This window comes from Oncorhynchus tshawytscha, linkage group LG21 (genome assembly GCF_018296145.1).
Source record: "Oncorhynchus tshawytscha isolate Ot180627B linkage group LG21, Otsh_v2.0, whole genome shotgun sequence".
Classification (NCBI taxonomy): Eukaryota; Metazoa; Chordata; class Actinopteri; order Salmoniformes; family Salmonidae; genus Oncorhynchus; species Oncorhynchus tshawytscha.
The window spans coordinates 7,457,865-7,478,810 of NC_056449.1; the positions used below are offsets into that span (position 1 = coordinate 7,457,865).

At 43.1% G+C, this 20,946-nt stretch overlaps 2 protein-coding genes across 16 annotated transcripts in view; both read right to left on the reverse strand.

Moving 5' to 3' along the window:
- Positions 1 to 20,946, reverse strand: part of LOC112220813 (protocadherin alpha-C2-like) — a 211,359-nt gene that overhangs the window by 55,471 nt on the left and 134,942 nt on the right. Inside the window, exon 1 of one of the 15 annotated variants that reach the window (XM_042302978.1) lies at positions 18,296 to 20,785. The exons of 10 other annotated variants lie outside the window; for them this stretch is intronic. In XM_042302978.1, coding sequence (XP_042158912.1) covers positions 18,296 to 20,665 — 2,370 coding nt within the window. In that variant the 5' untranslated portion in view covers positions 20,666 to 20,785. Of the gene's footprint in view, positions 1 to 162; positions 2,940 to 3,272; positions 5,753 to 7,831; positions 10,322 to 14,985; positions 17,480 to 18,295; positions 20,786 to 20,946 lie in introns of those variants that run through there. 4 more of the 15 variants (XM_042302980.1, XM_042302977.1, XM_042302981.1 and 1 more) reach the window with 4 other exon arrangements.
- On the reverse strand, positions 11,246 to 14,170 carry LOC121840312 (protocadherin alpha-2-like). Its single transcript, XM_042302829.1, has 2 exons — positions 11,469 to 14,170; positions 11,246 to 11,254 (listed from the first exon to the last, which is right to left on the reverse strand). The coding sequence occupies exons 1-2, from the start codon at positions 13,836 to 13,838 to the stop codon at positions 11,246 to 11,248; spliced, it is 2,379 nt and encodes a 792-aa protein (XP_042158763.1). The 5' UTR covers positions 13,839 to 14,170.

The following is a 20,946-nucleotide window of genomic DNA, read 5'->3' on the forward strand; positions in this document are numbered from 1 at the left end:
CATTGAAAATAAGCAACAGGTGACAACTCTAGAGTTAAGGGTTGTTTTCTAAAGTAAGAGAAACTTTGAAAACAATATTCTTGACTGCAATAAGTTTAAAGGAGCAATAACGGTATAATTCAATATAATACAATGCCCGTTCATGTATAGCCTAGATCTTACCTTCTCTTTGTTGGGTAATGTCTGAGTCCTGTCAAACGTGTCATTTCCATTAATACTGATCAGTTCTGCATCTGCAGGTGGATACGGTGCGGGGAAAACCACTACGTCACTCTTCAGTGTGTCTGAACTGAAACACACGTCATACTGCTGAGTAGATTTAGAGTAAGACCAGCTCCCGTCAGGGTGTGTGGTGATCATTGGGGCGCTGTGCATGCCGAAACTGTCGTCTGTCTTGAAGCATTTTACAGCTATTAAACTGATCAGGCTCAGTAAAAATATCACTGACACCGAGGCAGTGGCGATCAGCAAATACAGGTTTAAATCAGAGAAGCTCTCCTCCTTTCTCGGTACGTTTCTGTATTGAGTCTGGATTTCACCTGTACTTTCAACCACCACTACATCAATAGACACAGTCGCTGACAGTGAGGGTTCTCCGTTATCAGAAACCAACACGACCAACGGGTGAGTTTTCAGGTCATTGTCACTCATTCGCCTCTTAGTCCTTAGTTCCCCGGTGCTGGTTCCGATTCGGAAGAGGTTGGTTCCCTTGGGCTCAGAGATGTGATAAGAAAGCAGCGCATTGTAACCAGAGTCGGAGTCTACAGCCCTGATCTTGGCCACAAAGTAGCCCGCTTCAGCAGAATAGGGAATGTTCTCAGTGTTAACGGAGCCGTGCTCAGAATAGGGTGCGAGAATCCCAGGACTGTTGTCATTCTCATCCAGAATAAAAACGTTCACAGTCACGTTGCTGCTGAGAGGAGGAACACCAGAGTCTGTGGCCTGAACTTTAAACTGGAAAGTTTTCGTCTCTTCATAGTTAAAGGTCTGCAGGCTGACTATATCTCCTGTATCTGAGTTTATATTTACAGAAGATGATACGAAAACACGTTTATCTAATGAAGAATAAGTTACTTTTGCATTTTCATCTGAGTCTGGGTCAAAAGCAGACGTCGTACAAATGACGTCTCCTACCTTACTGTTCTCTTTAACATAAATATTAATCACTGGTTCTGAGAAGCGAGGAGCGTTGTCATTCACATCAGAAACGTGTACAGTAATAACGCTGGTGCTGGAGAGAGGCGGGGTCCCTTCATCCGTAGCTGCGATGGTGACATTATACTCAGAAACACCCTCTCTGTCAAGAGGCCCATCTACTACTAAAGAATAATGATTATTATAAGAGCTCTTTATCGTAAATGGTACGGAGTCTAGTATTTTAACCTGTACAGCGCCATTTTTGCCTGCGTCATTGTCAATTATTGTTATCAGGCCAACCATTGTCCCTAATGACGCATCCTCTTTTACAACGTTAACTAAAGACGTGACAGATATCTCTGGTGGATTGTCATTCACGTCGGTAATTTCAACCAGCACTTTACAGTGAGATGCTCTTGGCTTGTGGCCTTTGTCTTTAGCTTGGATACGGATTTCAAAAACGTTGTTGGTCTCGTGATCAACCACGCCTTTCACGGTGATTTCTCCAGTTACGGAATTAATTGCGAATGCATCAATGCTATTGTCATTGTTTTGGTTGATAAAACTATACACTATTTCTCCGTTTAGCCCCTCATCTAAATCTTTCGCTTGAATCATAATTACGGAGCTACCTGGAGGCTTATTCTCGGGAATACGAGCTTTGTAGAGGGGCTTTGAGAAAATAGGAATATTGTCGTTAACATCCTCTACATTTATTATAATAAGTGATGTCCCAGATCGTGGAGGTTTTCCTCCATCTACAGCGGTCAGTGTGAGCTGGATCACGGGCTGTTTCTCTCGGTCTAACGCTTTCTGCAGCACCAACTCAGCAGACACACTCTGCTCTCCATCGTTCTGTACATCCAGGGAGAAGTGTTCATTCGGGCTCAGCTTGTAGCTCTTTACCGAGTTAGCTCCTATGTCTGCGTCGTAGGCGCTGTCCAAAGGAAATCTCTCACCTGGAAATGCAGACTCCGATACATTCAAATAGGTTTTAGGAGACCTAAACGATGGCGAGTTATCATTTATATCCAAAACATTCACCTCAAGGCGGTATAGGTTCAATGGCGAATTCACAATGGCTTCTAGCGTTAAGGAACACTTCGTGCTCCGAGTACAGAGCTCCTCTCTGTCTATTCTCTCCCTCACGGACAAAATTCCAGCCTTTGTATTTACATCGAAATACCTCTTATTGAGTCCCGAAATCTCAAACCCACGATATTCAAGGTCCTGCACGTTAAGATGCAAATCCTTCGCGAAATGTCCGACAACAGTGCCCGGGTTAGATTCCTCCGATATGGAATAGACAATCTGTGCTGATGCGATACCCCAAAGATGGGACAACGGCAGAAGGTAGTACATCCACGGATGAAAAATAAACGCTTGGTGAGTCATTGTGACAGTATTCTGCTTATTAAACCTCCAGCTACCAAAAGCAGCTGTCATCCGCATAGCTGCGTAATTTCTTAAAATCCAAAACAGACCCAGACGAGATCCACGATGTTCTGCTGCTCGGGCAAACAAAGCGGTTTTTTTCCGACACCGAACAATGCCCCTGTAAAGGGAGGAGCCTCAAACAACGAGCGAAGATTTACACTGTGTGAGCAGATAGCGACACCGCGTGGATATCGACAGAGAAAACGGAACAACTCGGCTATAGATTTCTGTGGAAGTGAAGACCAAAATCAGCAATCCCTCAAAACACATAAAGTGACCATACAAGCTACGGGTCATGACCATAATATCTGTTCATATCCGATGATATTGGTGAGTTCTACAGTATTTTAAATGTGAGGAGTTAAAAACTACTCAATTTCATTCGGCCTAGTTAACATAGACACCAGAACGCAAATGTTCAGCCACTTCATCAGACAAACTTCTCGCAAACGGGCGTGATGCGTTTCAGCACCATGGAGAACGAGACCGCTCTCGCTTTAACCATCCAGGCAAATAGCAAGCAAATGTTAACACTGGTAACACAATGTTACAACTTCAGAACGTTCTAAAATAAAATCGATCATTCAAACGAGTAACAAAACAACGTCATAATAACCAGCATAAGCAAAACAATGCAGAATACTTGGTAGACCTAAACAAAGGGAGAAAAACAGATTTCAGTTTTAACTGACTCTTACCTTGTCTTTGTTTGGTAATGTTTGAGTCCTGTCAAACGTGTCATTTCCATTAATACTGATCAGTTCTGCATCTGCAGGTGGATACGGTGCGGGGAAAACCACTACGTCACTCTTCAGTGTGTCTGAACTGAAACACACGTCATACTGCTGAGTAGATTTAGAGTAAGACCAGCTCCCGTCAGGGTGTGTGGTGATCATTGGGGCGCTGTGCATGCCGAAACTGTCGTCTGTCTTGAAGCATTTTACAGCTATTAAACTGATCAGGCTCAGTAAAAATATCGCTGACACCGAGGCAATGGCGATCAGCAAATACAGGTTTAAATCAGAGACACTCTCCTCTGTTCTCGGCACATTTCTGAATTGAGTCTGGATTTCAATGGTACTTTCAACCACCACTACATCAATAGACACAGTCGCTGACAGTGAGGGTTCTCCGTTATCAGAAACCAACACGACCAACGGGTGAGCTTTCAGGTCATTGTCACTCATTCGCCTCTTAGTCCTTAGCTCCCCGGTGCTGGTTCCGATTCGGAAGAGGTTGGTTCCCTTGGGCTCAGAGATGTGATAAGAAAGCAGTGCATTGTAACCAGAGTCGGAGTCTACAGCCCTGATCTTGGCCACAAAGTAGCCCGCTTCAGCAGAATAGGGAATGTTCTCAGAGTTAACGGAGCCGTGATCAGAATAGGGCGCGAGAATCCCAGGACTGTTGTCATTCTCATCCCGAATAAAAACGTTCACAGTCACGTTGCTGCTGAGAGGAGGAACACCAGAGTCTGTGGCCTGAACTTTAAACTGGAAAGTTTGTATCTCCTCATAGTTAAAAGACTGCAAGCTGACCATATCTCCGGTATCCGAGTTGATATTTACAAATGATGATATTGAAACACTTTTATCTAATAATGAATACGTCACTTTTGCATTTTCATCTGAATCTGGATCAAAAACAGACATCGTATAAATGACGTCACCTACAGGACGGTTCTCTTTCACATAAACATTAATAATTGGTTCTGAGAAGCGAGGTGCGTTGTCATTCACATCAGAAACGCGCACAGTAATAACGCTGGTGCTGGAGAGAGGCGGGGTCCCTTCATCCATAGCGATGATGGTGACATTATACTGAGAAACACTCTCTCTGTCAAGAGGCCCATCTACAACTAAGGAATAATAGTTTTTATAGTTCGACTTTAATTTAAAAGGAACAGCCTCAACAAGATTACAGTTAGTGAGGCCATTTTTCCCTCCGTCTTTATCTATCACTGTCACCAAGGCGACTACCGTGCCTATTTCACTATCCTCTTTCACTGGGCTCATTAATGATGTCACTGATATTTCAGGAGCATTGTCATTAACATCAACAACCTCAACTAATACTTTACAATAACCACTGCGAGGTGAGGAGCCTTGGTCAGTTGCTTGTACACGTATTTCATATGCTGCGTTTTTCTCCCGATCCAAATGTCCTTTGACAGTCATTTCACCTGTATCTGAATTCAGGGCAAACATATCAGCAGGATTCAGATTCCCACGCTCAATGAATGAATACACAAGTTTACTGTTTAGTCCTTCGTCTAAATCAGTAGCACTGAGTGTTAAGACTGTAGTCCCAAAAGGTATATTCTCAGGCACACTGACCTTATACAGCGGCTTGCTAAATGAGGGTGAATTATCATTAGAATCTATGACATTTACAACAATAGGCAGCGTTCCGGATTGTGGAGGTTTTCCTCCATCTACAGCGGTCAGTGTGAGCTGGATCACAGGCTGTTTCTCTCGGTCTAAAGCTTTCTGCAGCACTAACTCAGCAGACACACTCTGCTCTCCACCGTTCTGTACATCCAGGGAGAAGTGTTCATTCGGCCTCAGCTTGTAGCTCTTCACCGAGTTACTGCCGGTATCTGCGTCATTCGCTATTGGCAGTGGGAATCGCTCACCGGGGTATGAAGATTCAGATATGTTAAAAGTAGCAACCTTTTTAATGAATGACGGAGAATTGTCATTGATGTCTAAAATATTCACCTCGATGCGGTGGAGAAGCATAGGATGGCTCAATATGGCCTCCATATTTAGAGAGCACTTTACCGTACTCGGACAAAGCTCTTCTCTGTCTATTCTCTCGTTAACTAACAGTAATCCTGTTTTCAGATTCGCATCAAAATACCTCTTACTATGTCCCGATACAATCCTTAGACCCCTCGACTCCAGTTCGTGTACATTAAGGTTTAAATCCTTAGCGAGATTCCCCACAAACGTGCCTTTGTCCACCTCCTCTGAAACGGAGTAAGAGATCTGCGCTGCAGACCAGTCAAATAAACAAAGCAACGCGACGCACTGAATCCAAACGCCTTCTCTTTGTCTTCGACAACCCATGGTTGCTTTTTCAAAATGAATTAATCCAACAGAATATATTCACATTTCCACGAAACCTAAAAACCGGTCAAATGTTTTTAAAAATCCACCCAGCCCATTCCGTCTCACCACCATTCGAGTGTTTCGCATCACAAAGCTCTCGAGACTGGTGACTCTATTCTCTTTTTCTTTCAGAGAGGAGGAGTCATGGAATATCAGTGACTTCATTTACTTCTGTGGTCTATAGTGACACCGTGTGCCACTTGCATTTCACTTATTGTTGGAATACTGCGATGACCTCAAGTCGACAATATCACACTGGACATTTACTCACCGAAAAGCCCACGTGTTAAAAAGGACAGATGTGCTGTCACAAGCAAAACACAGGGAACGTAGCTACACGCAAGTAAAGTAACCTCATATAAAGAAATGCATCTTCACATGGTCGTGTTCTGATAACAACGACAGAAGCTAAAGCAATCAAAGAGGAGTAGCGCGGACTAAAACTTAAGGCATTGACACGGAAAGCTCAAGAGTCTACCATTCTATTTAACCTTTATTTAACTAGGCAAGTCAGTTAAGAAGAAATTCTTACTTTCAATCACGGCCTAGAAACAGTGGATTAACTGCCTTGTTTGAGGGGCAGAACGAAAGAGTTTTACCTTGTTAGCTCGGGGATTCGATCTTTCAACCTTCTGGTTATTAGTCCAAAGCTCTAACCACTAAGCTACCTAATGCTCTCGAGACTGCAAATACACAATACTCATGAACAAATGTCCACGTTGCATCTATTCCATTACACCAGTGAAATGTATCAATACGTTTACATGCGTTACACACTAATCATTCGATATTAAACTGATTATGGCAGTCGGGAGATTATGCAATCGTCATGTAAAAGACGTATCTTCATGAGTGTACTGTCAAAATCGGAAGTAAGCATGCGCCGATTAATACACCTGGTTTCCTGAGCGATCTTTCGATTTATTAGGACATGTTAACACCTGAATTGGCGTTCCAGCTGTGTGTTTGATCTGCGCATGTGCTAGCACCAGCTGAGCGAGCCTCCCAATTTATCTAGATTGAAGTGTGTTCAGATCAACTGAATGTACGCTTCCAAGAGGTAGTTTTAACATTCCAACTTTATATGTCTGAACTCAGAATCAAATATGCTTCCCAAAAATAACATGTTAGCTGTGGTAGAACGTTTATTTTGGTTGACGATTTTCTGCACGTATCAGAGTGCCACCAGCTGGCCTGATTTCAAATGTCTTCACGGAAACAAGATTATTAGGAAAATCGTTATTCTTGCAAATCATATAAACGTTTTAATCAAACTAATATATGAATCTGACTATACACAATAAAAGGATTATTATGTGCATGTAACCGCATTCAATGTTAAATTAACACTGCCCCTAATCAGAGCACAAACGGTTTCACTGCCATGGACTGTGCTAGGAGTTCCCCACTTGCCCCACCTTTGAAAGGAAAAGCCACGGTAGACATGGCTCAAGAACTCACCTTGAGGGTGACATAGTCATAATCAATTGTGTAGGCTAATTTTTATTTTTGCTCAACCTTTATTTTCTAGGCAAGTCAGTTGAGAACAAATTCTTATTTACAATGACGGACTACTCCGGCCAAACCCTAAACTTGACGACGCTTGGCTAATTGTGCGCCGCCCAATGGTACTCCTAATCACGTCCGGTCGTGATACAGCTTGGAATCGAACAGGGGTCTGTAGTGACACCTCTAAGATGCACTAAGATGCAGTGCCTTAGACCGGTGCGCCACTCGGGAGATATAAACTGTATATTTCCCATACGTTACTTCCTATTTACTCACAATATCCTATACACGACATTACACTTTGCTGGGGACTGACACATTTACACATTTGAGAAGTGCAACATTTCTGTAGCCTGTACCATCATAGAAAGCCAATCACAAGTCACAAAGCATTGCAGGCTTGGCACGTATCTTTAGCTTCGAAGTTTAGCGCGCCTTCAGAACCATGGACAGCAACGCCCACTTCATGAACCACATGCGCAGTGCAAAACAATGCCAATGTGAAAACTTTGGAGAGGATGGCTGTTTTCAAAGTAAGAGCGACTTTGAAAACAATATTCTTTGACTGCGAGTTCAAAGGAGTAAAACATATAGAATTCAATATGAAATGTAAAGGCCGGTTTATGTAGAGAGCTTACCTTGTCTTTGTTGGGTAATGTTTGAGTCCTGTCAAACGTGTCATTTCCATTAATACTGATCAGTTCTGCATCTGCAGGTGGATACGGTGCGGGGAAAACCACTACGTCACTCTTCAGTGTGTCTGAACTGAAACACACGTCATACTGCTGAGTAGATTTAGAGTAAGACCAGCTCCCGTCAGGGTGTGTGGTGATCATTGGGGCGCTGTACCTTCTGAAACTGTCGTCTGTCCTGTGGCATTTTACAGCTATTAAACTGATCAGGCTCAATAAAAATATCACTGACACCGAAGCAATGGCGATCAGCAAATACAGGTTTAAATCAGAGAAGCTCTCGTCCTTTCTCGGTACATTTTTTAATTGAGTCTGGATTTCACCTGTACTTTCAACCACCACTACATCAATAGACACAGTCGCTGACAGTGAGGGTTCTCCGTTATCAGAAATCAACACGACCAACGGGTGAGTTTTCAGGTCATTGTCACTCATTCGCCTCTTAGTCCTTAGTTCCCCGGTGCTGGTTCCGATTCGGAAGAGGTTGGTTCCCTTGGGCTCAGAGATGTGATAAGAAAGCAGCGCATTGTAACCAGAGTCGGAGTCTACAGCCCTGATCTTGGCCACAAAGTAGCCCGCTTCAGCCGAATAGGGAATGTTCTCAGTGTTAACGGAGCCGTGCTCAGTATAGGGCGCGAGAATCCCAGGACTGTTGTCATTCTCATCCAGAATAAAAACGTTCACAGTCACGTTGCTGCTGAGAGGAGGAACACCAGTGTCTGAGGCCTGAACTTTAAACTGGAAAGTTTTTATCTCCTCGTAGTTAAAAGACTGCAGGCTGACTAGATCTCCTGTATCTGAGTTTATATTTACAGCTGATGATATTGAAACACTTTTATCTAATAATGAATATGTCACTTTTGCATTTTCATCTGAATCTGGATCAAAAGCAGACGTCGTATAAATGACGTCACCTACCGGACTGTTCTCTTTCACATAAATATTAATAATTGGTTCTGAGAAGCGAGGAGCGTTGTCATTCACATCAGAAATGTCTACAGTAATAACGCTCGTGCTGGAGAGAGGCGGGGTCCCGTCATCCGTAGCTGTGATGGTGACATTGTACTGAGCAGTGCTCTCCCTATCAAGAGGCCCGTCTACCACTAAAGAATAATCGTTTTTGTAGTTCGACTTTAGTTTGAAAGGGACAGAGCCTACAAGTTTACAGTTGGTGAGGCCATTTTGACCTCCATCTTTATCATTTACTGTGACCAAGGCGACCACAGACATTAACTCAGCATCCTCTCTCACTGGGCTCATAAGTGACGTCACTGATATTTCAGGGGTATTGTCATTGACATCAATAACTTCCACTAAAACTTTACCATGGGCACTGCGAGGAGAGTGCCCACGATCTGACACCTGCACACGAATTTCGTATGCAGCGTTTTCCTCATAATCTAACTTCCCCTTAACTTTAATTTCACCTGTGTCTGAATTTATGGAAAATATATCGGCAGGGTTAAAATGTCCCCGTTCAATGAAAGAATAAACAAGATCACCATTTACCCCCTCATCTAAATCAGTGGCGGTGATTGTTAATATAGATGACGCAAAGGCAACGTTTTCAGAAACACATGCCTTGTAAAGGGATTGGCTAAATACTGGCGTATTGTCATTTACATCCATTACGTTAACAATAATCTGTAACATTCCGGATCTTGGAGGTTTTCCTCCATCTACAGCGGTTAGTGTGAGCTGGATCACAGGCTGTTTCTCTCGGTCTAACGCTTTCTGCAGCACCAACTCAGCAGACACACTCTGCTCTCCACCGTTCTGCACATCCAGGGAGAAGTGTTCATTCGGGCTCAGCTTGTAGCTCTTTACCGAGTTACTGCCCGTGTCTGCGTCATTAGCTACCGGTAGAAGGTATCTCTCACCGGGATATGAGGATTCTGAAATATTTAATAATTTCACTGTTTCACGAAAAGATGGTGCATTGTCATTTATGTCAAAGATATTCACATCTATACGGTGGAGCTGCGTAGGATGGCTCAATATGGCCTGTATGTTTAGCGAACACTTTACCGTATTCGGACAAAGCTCCTCTCTGTCTAGCCTCTCCTGAACATATAGAATTCCTGTTTTCAAATTCGCCTCGAAATACCTCTTAGGCCTACCGTGTCCCGATACAATCCTTAGACCCCTCGACTCCAGTTCCTGTACATTAAGGTTTAAATCCTTAGCGAGATTCCCCACAAACGTGCCTTTGTCCACCTCCTCTGAAATGGAGTAAGAGATCTGCGCTGCAGACCAGTCAAATAAACAAAGCAACGCGACGCACTGAATCCAAACGATTTCTCTTTGTCGTTGACTACCCATCGCTGCGTGTAATTTTTTTTTATCCCAGTAGAAAAGTCACATATCCATGAATTTCCAAAAAGCCTATTGGAGAGATCCTGTACACAGCCAAGCCCTCTCCATCTCACCACCGTTCGAGATTTTCTGATCGCAAAGCTCTCGGTAGTGGTGACGCTATTCTCTTTCTTATTAAGAGAGGAGGAGTCATAAAATATCAGCGACGACATTAATTTCTGTGGCCTATAGCGACACCGTGTGTTACTGTTATACATTGCCTATATTACTCATGTAAAATAAGATCGTATAGTAAATATTTCACTTGAATTAGAATTTCACTTAGGTTAGAATACTGAGAATACTCGTGTTGGACATTTACTACCCGAAATGCCTAGCTATGTATTTAAAAGGACAAACGTTCTGATCAATACAAAACACAGGAAAGTAGCTAAAGAAAAGTCAACCAAATATAGTAAAATAAATGTTAACACAGTAATGTTCTGATAACAATGACAGAAGTCATACTAAAGACTCACGCGGGATATTGCTATGCTAAGCTCAAGTGGTTAACATCGTGACGCTCACAAGACTGCAAAGAAACACTCCTCAAACGTGAATTCCCAAATTGCATCTCTTCCATTACACCAGTGACAAGTTTTACCTAAAAAAAACAGTGTCCATCATCAGAGATCAAAAAATGGTTTCAACCCCATGGACCGTATTCGGTAAGATTTTACCGCTTACTGAACATAGATAGACATTTGGAAACAAATATAGGTCTACGCGGTTGAAATGGACAAATATACGACAGTATGCAACTTTAGGCGTTCAATGTCGATGATAATTATGTAGCCTATATCATCGATCTGCAATATGATGCATACTTACATTTTCCATATGTTCCACCTTATTTTCTCGCAATACTCTACGTATACAAATGCCAGGGTGAGAAAATTGCACAAATTCGTGAAGATTAAACACTATTGAGAAGTGTCATGGGCAGCCATTCATTCATACGTCAGAGAGCATTCAACGCTTCGCGCGAATCTTAATTTCAGAAGATTAGCATACCTTTAGAACCAGGGACAGCAAATGGACAGGGACAGCCAGGAGGCCAAAGGCATAGTGCGAAACAAATCAAATGTGATAACTCTGAAGTGGAAGGCTCTTTTCAAGCTAAGAGGAACCTTGAAAACAGTTATCTTTAACTTTGGGGAGTTCAAAGGAGTAATTCATGAAGCAATATTTCAATAGACAAATAGGCTCGTTTATGTAGAGATCTTACCTTCTCTTTGTTGGGTAATGTCTGAGTCCTGTCAAATGTGTCATTTCCATTAATACTGATCAGTTCTGCATCTGCAGGTGGATACGGTGCGGGGAAAACCACCACGTCACTCTTCAGTGTGTCTGAGCTGAAACACACGTCATACTGCTGAGTAGATTTAGAGTAAGACCAGCTCCCGTCAGGGTGTGTGGTGATCATTGGGGCGCTGTACCTTCTGAAACTGTCGTTTGTCTTGCGGCATTTTACAGCTATTAAAATGATGAGGCTCAATAAAAATATGAATGACACCGAGGCAGTGGCGATCAGCAAATACAGGTTTAAATCAGAGAAGCTCTCCTCTTTTCTCGGTACGTTTTTGAAATGAGTCTGGATTTCACCTGTACTTTCAACCACCACTACATCAATAGACACAGTCGCTGACAGTGAGGGTTCTCCACTATCAGAAACCAACACCACCAACGGGTGAGCTTTTAGGTCATTGTCACTCATTCGCCTCTTAGTCCTTAGTTCACCGGTGCTGGTTCCGATTCGGAAGAGGTTGGTTCCCTTGGGCTCAGAGATGTGATAAGAAAGCAGCGCATTGTAACCAGAGTCGGAGTCTACAGCCCTGATCTTGGCCACAAAGTAGCCCGCTTCAGCAGAATAGGGAATGTTCTCAGAGTTAACCGAGCCGTGATCAGAATAAGGCGCGAGAATCCCAGGACTGTTGTCATTCTCATCCAGAATAAAAACGTTCACAGTCACGTTGCTGCTGAGAGGAGGAACACCAGAGTCTGTGGCCTGAACTTTAAACTGGAAAGTTTTTATCTCCTCATAGTTAAAAGACTGCAAGCTGACCATATCTCCGGTATGTGAATGTATATTTACAGATGATGATATTGAAACACTTGTGTCTAATAATGAATACGTCACTTTTGCATTTCCATCTGAATCTGGATCAAAAGCAGACATCGTATAAATGACGTCACCTACCGGACTGTTCTCTTTGACATAAACATGAATCACGGGTTCTGAGAAGCGAGGAGCGTTGTCATTCACATCAGAAACGCGCACAGTAATAACGCTGGTGCTGGAGAGAGGCGGGGTCCCTCCATCCGTAACTGTGACAGTTACATTGTACTGAGAAACACTCTCTCTGTCAAGAGGCCCATCTACCACTAACGAATAATAGTTTTTATAGTTCGACTTTAGTTTAAAAGGAACAGAGCCAACAAGTTTACAGTTAGTGAGGCCGTTTTTCCCTCCATCTTTATCTATCACAGTTACCAAGGCGACCACTGTCCCCATTTCACTATCCTCTTTCACTGGGCTCATAAGTGACGTCACCGAGACTTCAGGGGCATTGTCGTTGACATCAATAACTTCTACCAACACTTTAGAATAACCACTGCGGGGTGAGGGACCTTGGTCAGTTGCTTGCACCCGGATTTCATACGCAGCATTTGCCTCATGATCCAAATTCGCCTTTACAGTCATTTCCCCAGTGTCTGGATTTAGGGCAAACATATCAGCTGGATTCAGATTCCCACGCTCAACGAATGAATACACAAGTTCACTATGTAGTCCTTCGTCTAAATCAGTAGCACTAAGTGTTAAGACTGTAGTCCCAAAAGGTATATTCTCAGGCACACTGACCTTATACAGCGGCTTGCTAAATGAGGGTGAATTATCATTAGAATCTATGACATTTACAACAATAGGCAGCGTTCCGGATTGTGGAGGCTTTCCTCCATCTACAGCCGTCAGGGTGAGCTGGATCACAGGCTGTTTCTCTCGGTCTAAAGCTTTCTGCAGCACCAACTCAGCAGACACACTCTGCTCTCCACCGTTCTGTACATCCAGGGAGAAGTGTTCATTCGGGCTCAGCTTGTAGCTCTTCACCGAGTTACTGCCGGTATCTGCGTCATTCGCTATTGGCAGTGGGTATCGCTCACCGGGGTATGAAGATTCAGTTATGTTAAAAGTAGCAACCTTTTTAATGAATGACGGAGAATTGTCATTGATGTCTAAAATATTCACCTCGATGCGGTGGAGAAGCATAGGATGGCTCAATATGGCCTCTATATTTAGAGAGCACTTTACCGTACTCGGACAAAGCTCCTCTCTGTCTATTCTCTCGTTAACGAACAGTACTCCTGTTTTCAGATTCGCATCAAAATACCGCTTACTATGTCCCGATACAATCCTAAGACCCCTTGACTCCAGGTCCTGTACATTCAGGTTTAAATCCTTAGCGAGATTCCCCACAAACGTGCCTTTGTCCACCTCCTCTGAAACGGAGTAAGATATCTGCGCTGCAGACCAGTCAAATAAACAAAGCAACGCGACGCAATGAATCCAAACGCCTTCTCTTTGTCTTCGACAACCCATCGCTGCTTGTACAAAGTAAATGAATCCAATAGAAAATATTCACATATCAATGAAACCTAAAAAATAAAAATAAATCAGTTAGAGAGATCCTGTACACAACCCCGCCATCTCAGTCTCACCACCATTCGAGTGTCTCTTGACAAAGGCGCTCAGACTAGTGACTCTATTCTCTTTTTCATTCAGAGAGGAGGAGTCATAGAATATCAAATTCTGTGGTCTATAGCGACATCGTGTGTTGTTTATAGCCTATATTACTCATGTAATATAAGAGTGTATATTATTTGACTAGTTAGAATACGGAGGTAAACTCCAGTGGACAGTCTCATGTTGGACATCCGCTACACGAAATGCCTATGTCTTTAAAGGACAAGCGTTCTGTTCAATGCAAAACACGGGAAGGTAGTTCACGAAAGGTCAAGCCAATATAATGAAACAAATGCTCAGATGGTCATGTTCTGATAACATTGACAGAAGCTAGAACAATCAACGAGGAGTAAAGACCGAAGGGATATCGACATATAAAGCTCAAGGGGTTAACAGTGTGACGCGCTATAGACTGCAAAGTGAGAAAAACGTTGCATCCATTCCATTACACCAGTAACAAGCATTAATCTAAAGAGAACACTGCTCCCATCAGCGGAGAGCAAAAACGGTTTCAGCACCATGGAAAGCACGCGGTAGGCTTTCACTGCTTACTGAAAATAGTCCGTTGGAAACAAATGCGGTTGACATGGATACACAATAGGCATATGTACCTTTAGGCTGATAATGTCAATAGCGGTTGTGTAGCCTATATCATCAATCTGAAAAATGATGCATCTGTATATTTCCCATACGTTGAATACGTTCCTGTCTTTTTTCTCACTCTACCCTACATACTTACGACTTTGCTGGGGTTAGGCACATTTAAACGCTCAGCTCTGAAGTTCAGCGCACTTTCAGAACCATGGACAGCAACACTCCCTTTATGAAGCCAGGAGGCCATTCACACAGTGAAAAACAAAGCCAAAATAAAAACTCTTGAGTGGATGGATGTTTTCAACGTAATAGCAACTTTGAAAGCAATATTCTTTGACTGAGAGTTCAGAGGAGTATACAAAGATGCTTCTACATAAGATGTATAGGTTAGTTTATGTAGAAATCTCACCTTGTCTTTGTTGGGTAATGTTTGAGTCCTGTTCAACGTGTCATTTCCATTAATACTGATCAGTTCTGCATCTGCAGGTGGATACGGTGCGGGAAAAACCACTACGTCACTCTTCAGTGTGTCGGAACTGAAACACACGTCATACTGCTGAGTAGATTTAGAGTAAGACCAGCTCCCGTCAGGGTGTGTGGTGATCATTGGGGCGCTGTACCTTCTGAAACTGTCGTCTGTCCTGTAGCATTCTACAGCAATTAAACTAATGACGCTCAATAAAAATATCACTGACACCGAGGCAATGGCGATCAGCAAATACAGGTTTAAATCGGAAAAGCTCTCGTCCTTTCTTGGTACGTTTGTGAATTGAGTCTGGATTTCAATGGTACTTTCAACCACCACTACATCAATAGACACAGTCGCTGACAGTGAGGGTTCTCCGTTATCAGAAACCAACACGACCAACGGGTGAGCTTTCAGGTCATTGTCACTCATTCGCCTCTTAGTCCTTAGCTCCCCGGTGCTGGTTCCGATTCGGAAGAGGTTGGTTCCCTTGGGCTCAGAGATGTGATAAGAAAGCAGCGCATTGTAACCAGAGTCGGAGTCTACAGCCCTGATCTTGGCCACAAAGTAGCCCGCTTCAGCAGAATAGGGAATGTTCTCAGAGTTAACAGAGCCGTGATCAGAATAGGGCGCGAGAATCCCAGGGCTGTTGTCATTCTCATCCAGAATAAAAACGTTCACAGTCACGTTGCTGCTGAGAGGAGGAACACCAGAGTCTGTGGCCTGAACTTTGAACTGGAAAGTTTTTATCTCCTCGTAGTTAAAAGACTGAAGACTGACTATATCTCCTGTATCTGAGTTTATATTTACAGATGATGATATTGAAACACTTTTATCTAATAATGAATACGTCATCTTTGCATATTCATCTGAATCAGGATCAAAAGCAGACATCATATAAATGACGTCGCCTATCGGACTGTTCTCTTTAACATAAACGTTAATCACGGGTTCTGAGAAGCGAGGAGCGTTGTCATTCACATCAGAAACGTGTACAGTAATAACGCTGGTGCTGGAGAGAGGTGGAGTCCCTTCATCCGTAGCTACGATGGTGACATTGTACTGAGTAGCACTCTCTCTGTCAAGAGGCCCATCAACCACTAATGAATAATCGTTTTTATAATTCAATTTCAATTTAAAGGGCACTGGCCCAACAAGTTTACTGTTAGTGAGGCCATTTTTACCACCATCTTTATCTGTGACTGTCACCAAGGCGACCACTGTCCCTATCTCAGCATCCTCTTTCACGGGGCTCGCGAGTGACGTCACATATATTTCTGGGAAATTGTCATTCAAATCAATAACTTCCACTAACAGTTTCCCGTGTGCACTACGGGGTGAAGAGCCTTGGTCTGTCGCCTGCACACGAATTTCATATGCAGGACTTTCCTCGTAATCCACATTTCCCTTAACTGTGATTGCTCCAGTGTCTGAATTTATATCAAACATATCAGAGGGGTTCACATTACCACGTTTGATAAAGGAATATACAACTTTACCGTTGACTCCCTCATCTACATCTGTGGCATTTAGCTGAATCACCTTAGTTCCGAACGGAACATTTTCTTTAACGCGAACCTTGTACAGCGGCTGACTGAACGTGGGTGAATTATCATTGGCATCAATTACGTTCACAACTATCAGCAATGTCCCAGATCGTGGAGGTTTTCCTCCATCTACAGCGGTCAGGGTGAGCTGGATCGCGGGCTGTTTCTCTCGGTCTAAAGCTTTCTGCAGCACTAACTCAGCAGACACACTCTGCTCTCCACCGCTCTGTACATCCAGGGAGAAGTGTTCATTCGGGCTCAGCTTGTAGCTCTTTACCGAGTTACTGCCGGTATCTGAATCGATTGCTATCGGTAAAAGATATCGCTCGTCTGTGGATGATGATTCAGAAATGTTGAATGAATATAATTTTTCAAGGAAAGATGGTGCATTGTCATTGACGTCTAAAATATTCACCTCAATGCGGTGGAGCTGCGTAGGATGGCTCAATATGGCCTGTATGTTTACCGAACACTTTATCACGTTCGAACAAAGCTCCTCTCGGTCTATCCTCTCGTTAATGTACAGAACCCCTGTTTTTAAATTGGCATCGAAATACCGCTTACTCTGTCCCGATACAATCCTTAAACCCCTTGACTCCAGGTCCTGTACATTAAGGTTTAAATCCTTAGCGAGATTCCCCACAAACGTGCCTTTGTCCACCTCCTCTGAAACGGAGTAAGAGATCTGCGCTGCAGACCAGCCAAATAAACAAAGCAAGGCGACGCACTGAATCCAAACACTTTCTCTTTGTCTTCGACGACCCATCGCTGCTTGTACGAAACGTATTATCCCAGAAATAGAAGTGGCATGTCCATTGAAACCACAGAAATCCGTAAAGTAAGAGATCCACACGACCCAGCCCTCTTTCTCTCACCACCATTAGAGTGTTTCTCTTGACAAAGCGCTCCGGACACGTGACGTTTTTTTTTTGTCAGAGAGGAGGAGTCATAGAATATAAGTGACCACTCTCCCATTCCTGGTCTATAGCGACACCATGTGTTACTTGTTTGATTTAATTCAACATTTTATACCACATCATTAACTTACTGTGATAGTAGCAAGCAAATAGCAAACATGACTGTGTCTGTATCATGTGGCCAATGTTGTATCAACTATGAATCAACCACATGTTTGAATACAGTTGCTCAGGTTGGGACGCGAAAAACGGCAAACACTGGGGAACAATTAAAATGAGTATCAATAGTCATTTAACGTCGTGGTGATAAAGGTAAAAGTTAGTAATGAGGACAGCTGTCGAAGAGTCAAGTAACCAAATACAGGAGGCCCTATTGATCGCCCATATCGAAAACTGCCAGATTGAATGTTCCTGGGGAAGACAAAGCAGAGAGCTAAAAAAAATACATTTCAAACCAACTTTCTACATCACTTGAAAATGTCCATTCCACTTTCAACGATTAAAATTATCGACCGGAAAAGGCCTCTGCCCCTCGAAACCAAATAACGCTAACTGTTTCAGCACCACGGAGAGCGTCTGTGCGTTCAAAGTGATGTTCTTTTGCACATTTCTTCTCAATTTATTCCCAGAAATATTCTTAGACGATACCAAAAACTCAATTTTCCATGCAAACATTTGTATGACAACTCTGAAACCGTTTGATAAATGTCTGTCATTATCCCAAAAACTGCAATAACAAAGCTGGAGTTTAAAAGACATTTACACATTCGCGACGGATATTACTCTTACCTTGTCTTTGCTGGGTAACGTTTGAGTGCTGTTAAACGTGTCATTTCCATTAATACTGATCAGTTCTGCATCTGCAGGTGGATACGGTGCGGGGAAAACCACTACGTCACTCTTCAGTGTGTCTGAACTGAAACACACGTCATACTGCTGAGTAGATTTAGAGTAAGACCAGCTACCGTCAGGGTGTGTGGTGATCATAGGGGCGCTGTACCTTCTGAAACTGTCGTCTGTCCTGTGGCATTTTACAGCTATTAAACTGATCAGGCTCAATAAAAATATCACTGACACCGAGGCAATGGCGATCAGCAAATACAGGTTTAAATCAGAGAAGCTCTCCTCCTTTCTCGGTACATTTTTGAACTGAGTCTGGATTTCACCTGTACTTTCAACCACCAGTACATCAATAGACACAGTCGCTGACAGTGAGGGTTCTCCGTTATCAGAAACCAACACGACCAACGGGTGAGTTTTCAGGTCATTGTCACTCATTCGCCTCTTAGTCCTTAGTTCCCCGGTGCTGGTTCCGATTCGGAAGAGGTTGGTTCCCTTGGGCTCAGAGATGTGATAAGAAAGCAGCGCATTGTAGCCAGAGTCGGAGTCTACAGCCCTGATCTTGGCCACAAAGTAGCCCGCTTCAGCAGAATAGGGAATGTTCTCACTGTTAACGGAGCCGTGATCAGAATAGGGCGCGAGAATCCCAGGACTGTTGTCATTCTCATCCAGGATAAAAACGTTCACAGTCACGTTGCTGCTGAGAGGAGGAACACCGGAGTCTGTGGCCTGAACTTTAAACTGGAAAGTTTTTATCTCCTCATAGTTAAAAGACTGCAGACTGACTATATCTCCGGTATCTGAGTTTATATTTACAGATGATGATATTGGAACACTTTTATCTAATAATGAATACGTAATCTTTGCATTTTCATCTGAATCAGGATCAAAAGCAGACATCGTATAAATGACGTCACCTACCGGACTGTTCTCTTTGACATAAACATTAATAATTGGTTCTGAGACGCGAGGAGCGTTGTCATTCACATCAGAAACGTCTACAGTAATAACTCTGGTGCTGGAGAGAGGCGGGGTCCCTTCATCCTTAGCTGTGATGGTGACATTATACTGAGTAGCACTCTCCCTGTCCAGATGCCCGTCTACCACTAACGAATAATCGTTTTTGTGGTTCGACATCAGTTTGAAAGGAACAGACCCTACAAGTTTACTGTTACTGAAGCCATTTTTACCTCCATCTTTATCTGTAACTGTCACCAAGGCAACCACGGTCCCTATATCAGCATCCTCTTTTACTGGGTTCATTAATGACGTCACAGATATTTCGGGAGCATTGTCATTGATATCAATAACTTCAACCAACACTTTAGAATAACCACTGCGTGCCGAGGGGCCTTGGTCCGTCGCTTGCACACGTAGCTCATGTGCTGCATTTTCCTCGTGATCTAAATTCGCCTTTACAGTAATCTCACCACTTTGTGAGTCTATGGAGAACATGTCTGCATAGTTCACATTTCCACGCTTCATAAAGCTATATAAAATGTCAGCGTTTGGACCCTCGTCTAAATCTGTAGCCTCTAACTTCAATAGTTGTGTCCCTAACGATACATTTTCATTAATACGGACCTTGTAGAGTGATTTGCTAAATGTTGGCGAGTTATCATTGACATCTATTACGTGAACAATGATTTGTGACGTCCCAGATCTGGGAGGTTTTCCACCATCTACAGCGGTCAGTGTGAGCTGAATAACGGGCTGTTTCTCTCGGTCTAAAGCTTTCTGCAGCACCAACTCAGCAGACACACTCTGCTCTCCACCGTTCTGTACATCCAGGGAGAAGTGTTCATTCGGGCTCAGCTTGTAGCTCTTTACCGAGTTACTGCCGGTATCTGCGTCATTCGCTATCGGTAGAGGGTATCTCTCACCGGGTGAAGAAGATTCTGAAATGTTAAATGTATGATACCGTTCAAGGAATGACGGTGCATTGTCATTTACGTCAATAATATTTACTTCAATGCGATGAAGAAACACAGGATGGCTCAATATGGCCTGTATATTTAGAGAGCACTTTACCGTATTCGGACAAAGCTCTTCTCTGTCTATTCTCTGGTTAACGAACAGTACTCCTGTTTTCAGATTAGCCTCGAAATACCTCTTACTCTGTCCGGTAACAATCTTTAGACCCCTTGACTCAATTTCCTGTATATTGAGGTTTAAATCCTTAGCGAGATTCCCCACAAACGTGCCTTTGTCCACCTCCTCTGAAACGGAGTAAGAGATCTGCGCTGCAGACCAGTCAAATAAACAAAGCAACGCGACGCACTGAATCCAAACGCCTTCTCTTTGTTTTCGACGACCCATCGCTGCATGTACAAAACAAATTAATCCATAAGTCAAAATCGCATATCCATTAAAACCACAAAACGATCTGTTATATGTATATCAGAGATCCAATTCAGCCCACCCGTCTCCGTCTAATGGTGCTTCTCTTCACAAAGCTTTCGGGACTGGTGACACTTTTCTTTTTTCATTCTGAAAGGAGGAGTCTTAGTTTGTCAATGATGTATCTTCCGTTCGTGGTCTATAGTGACACCGTGTGTTGCTTTAATACATTACTCGTTTAAAATGAAAAGTTTTCTCTG

What these genes read in the sequence shown, in the direction of transcription:
- LOC121840312 (XM_042302829.1), bottom strand. Translation starts at nt 13,838, where the DNA reads ATGGGTTGTCGAAGACAAAGAGAAGGCGTTTGGATTCATTGCGTCGCG.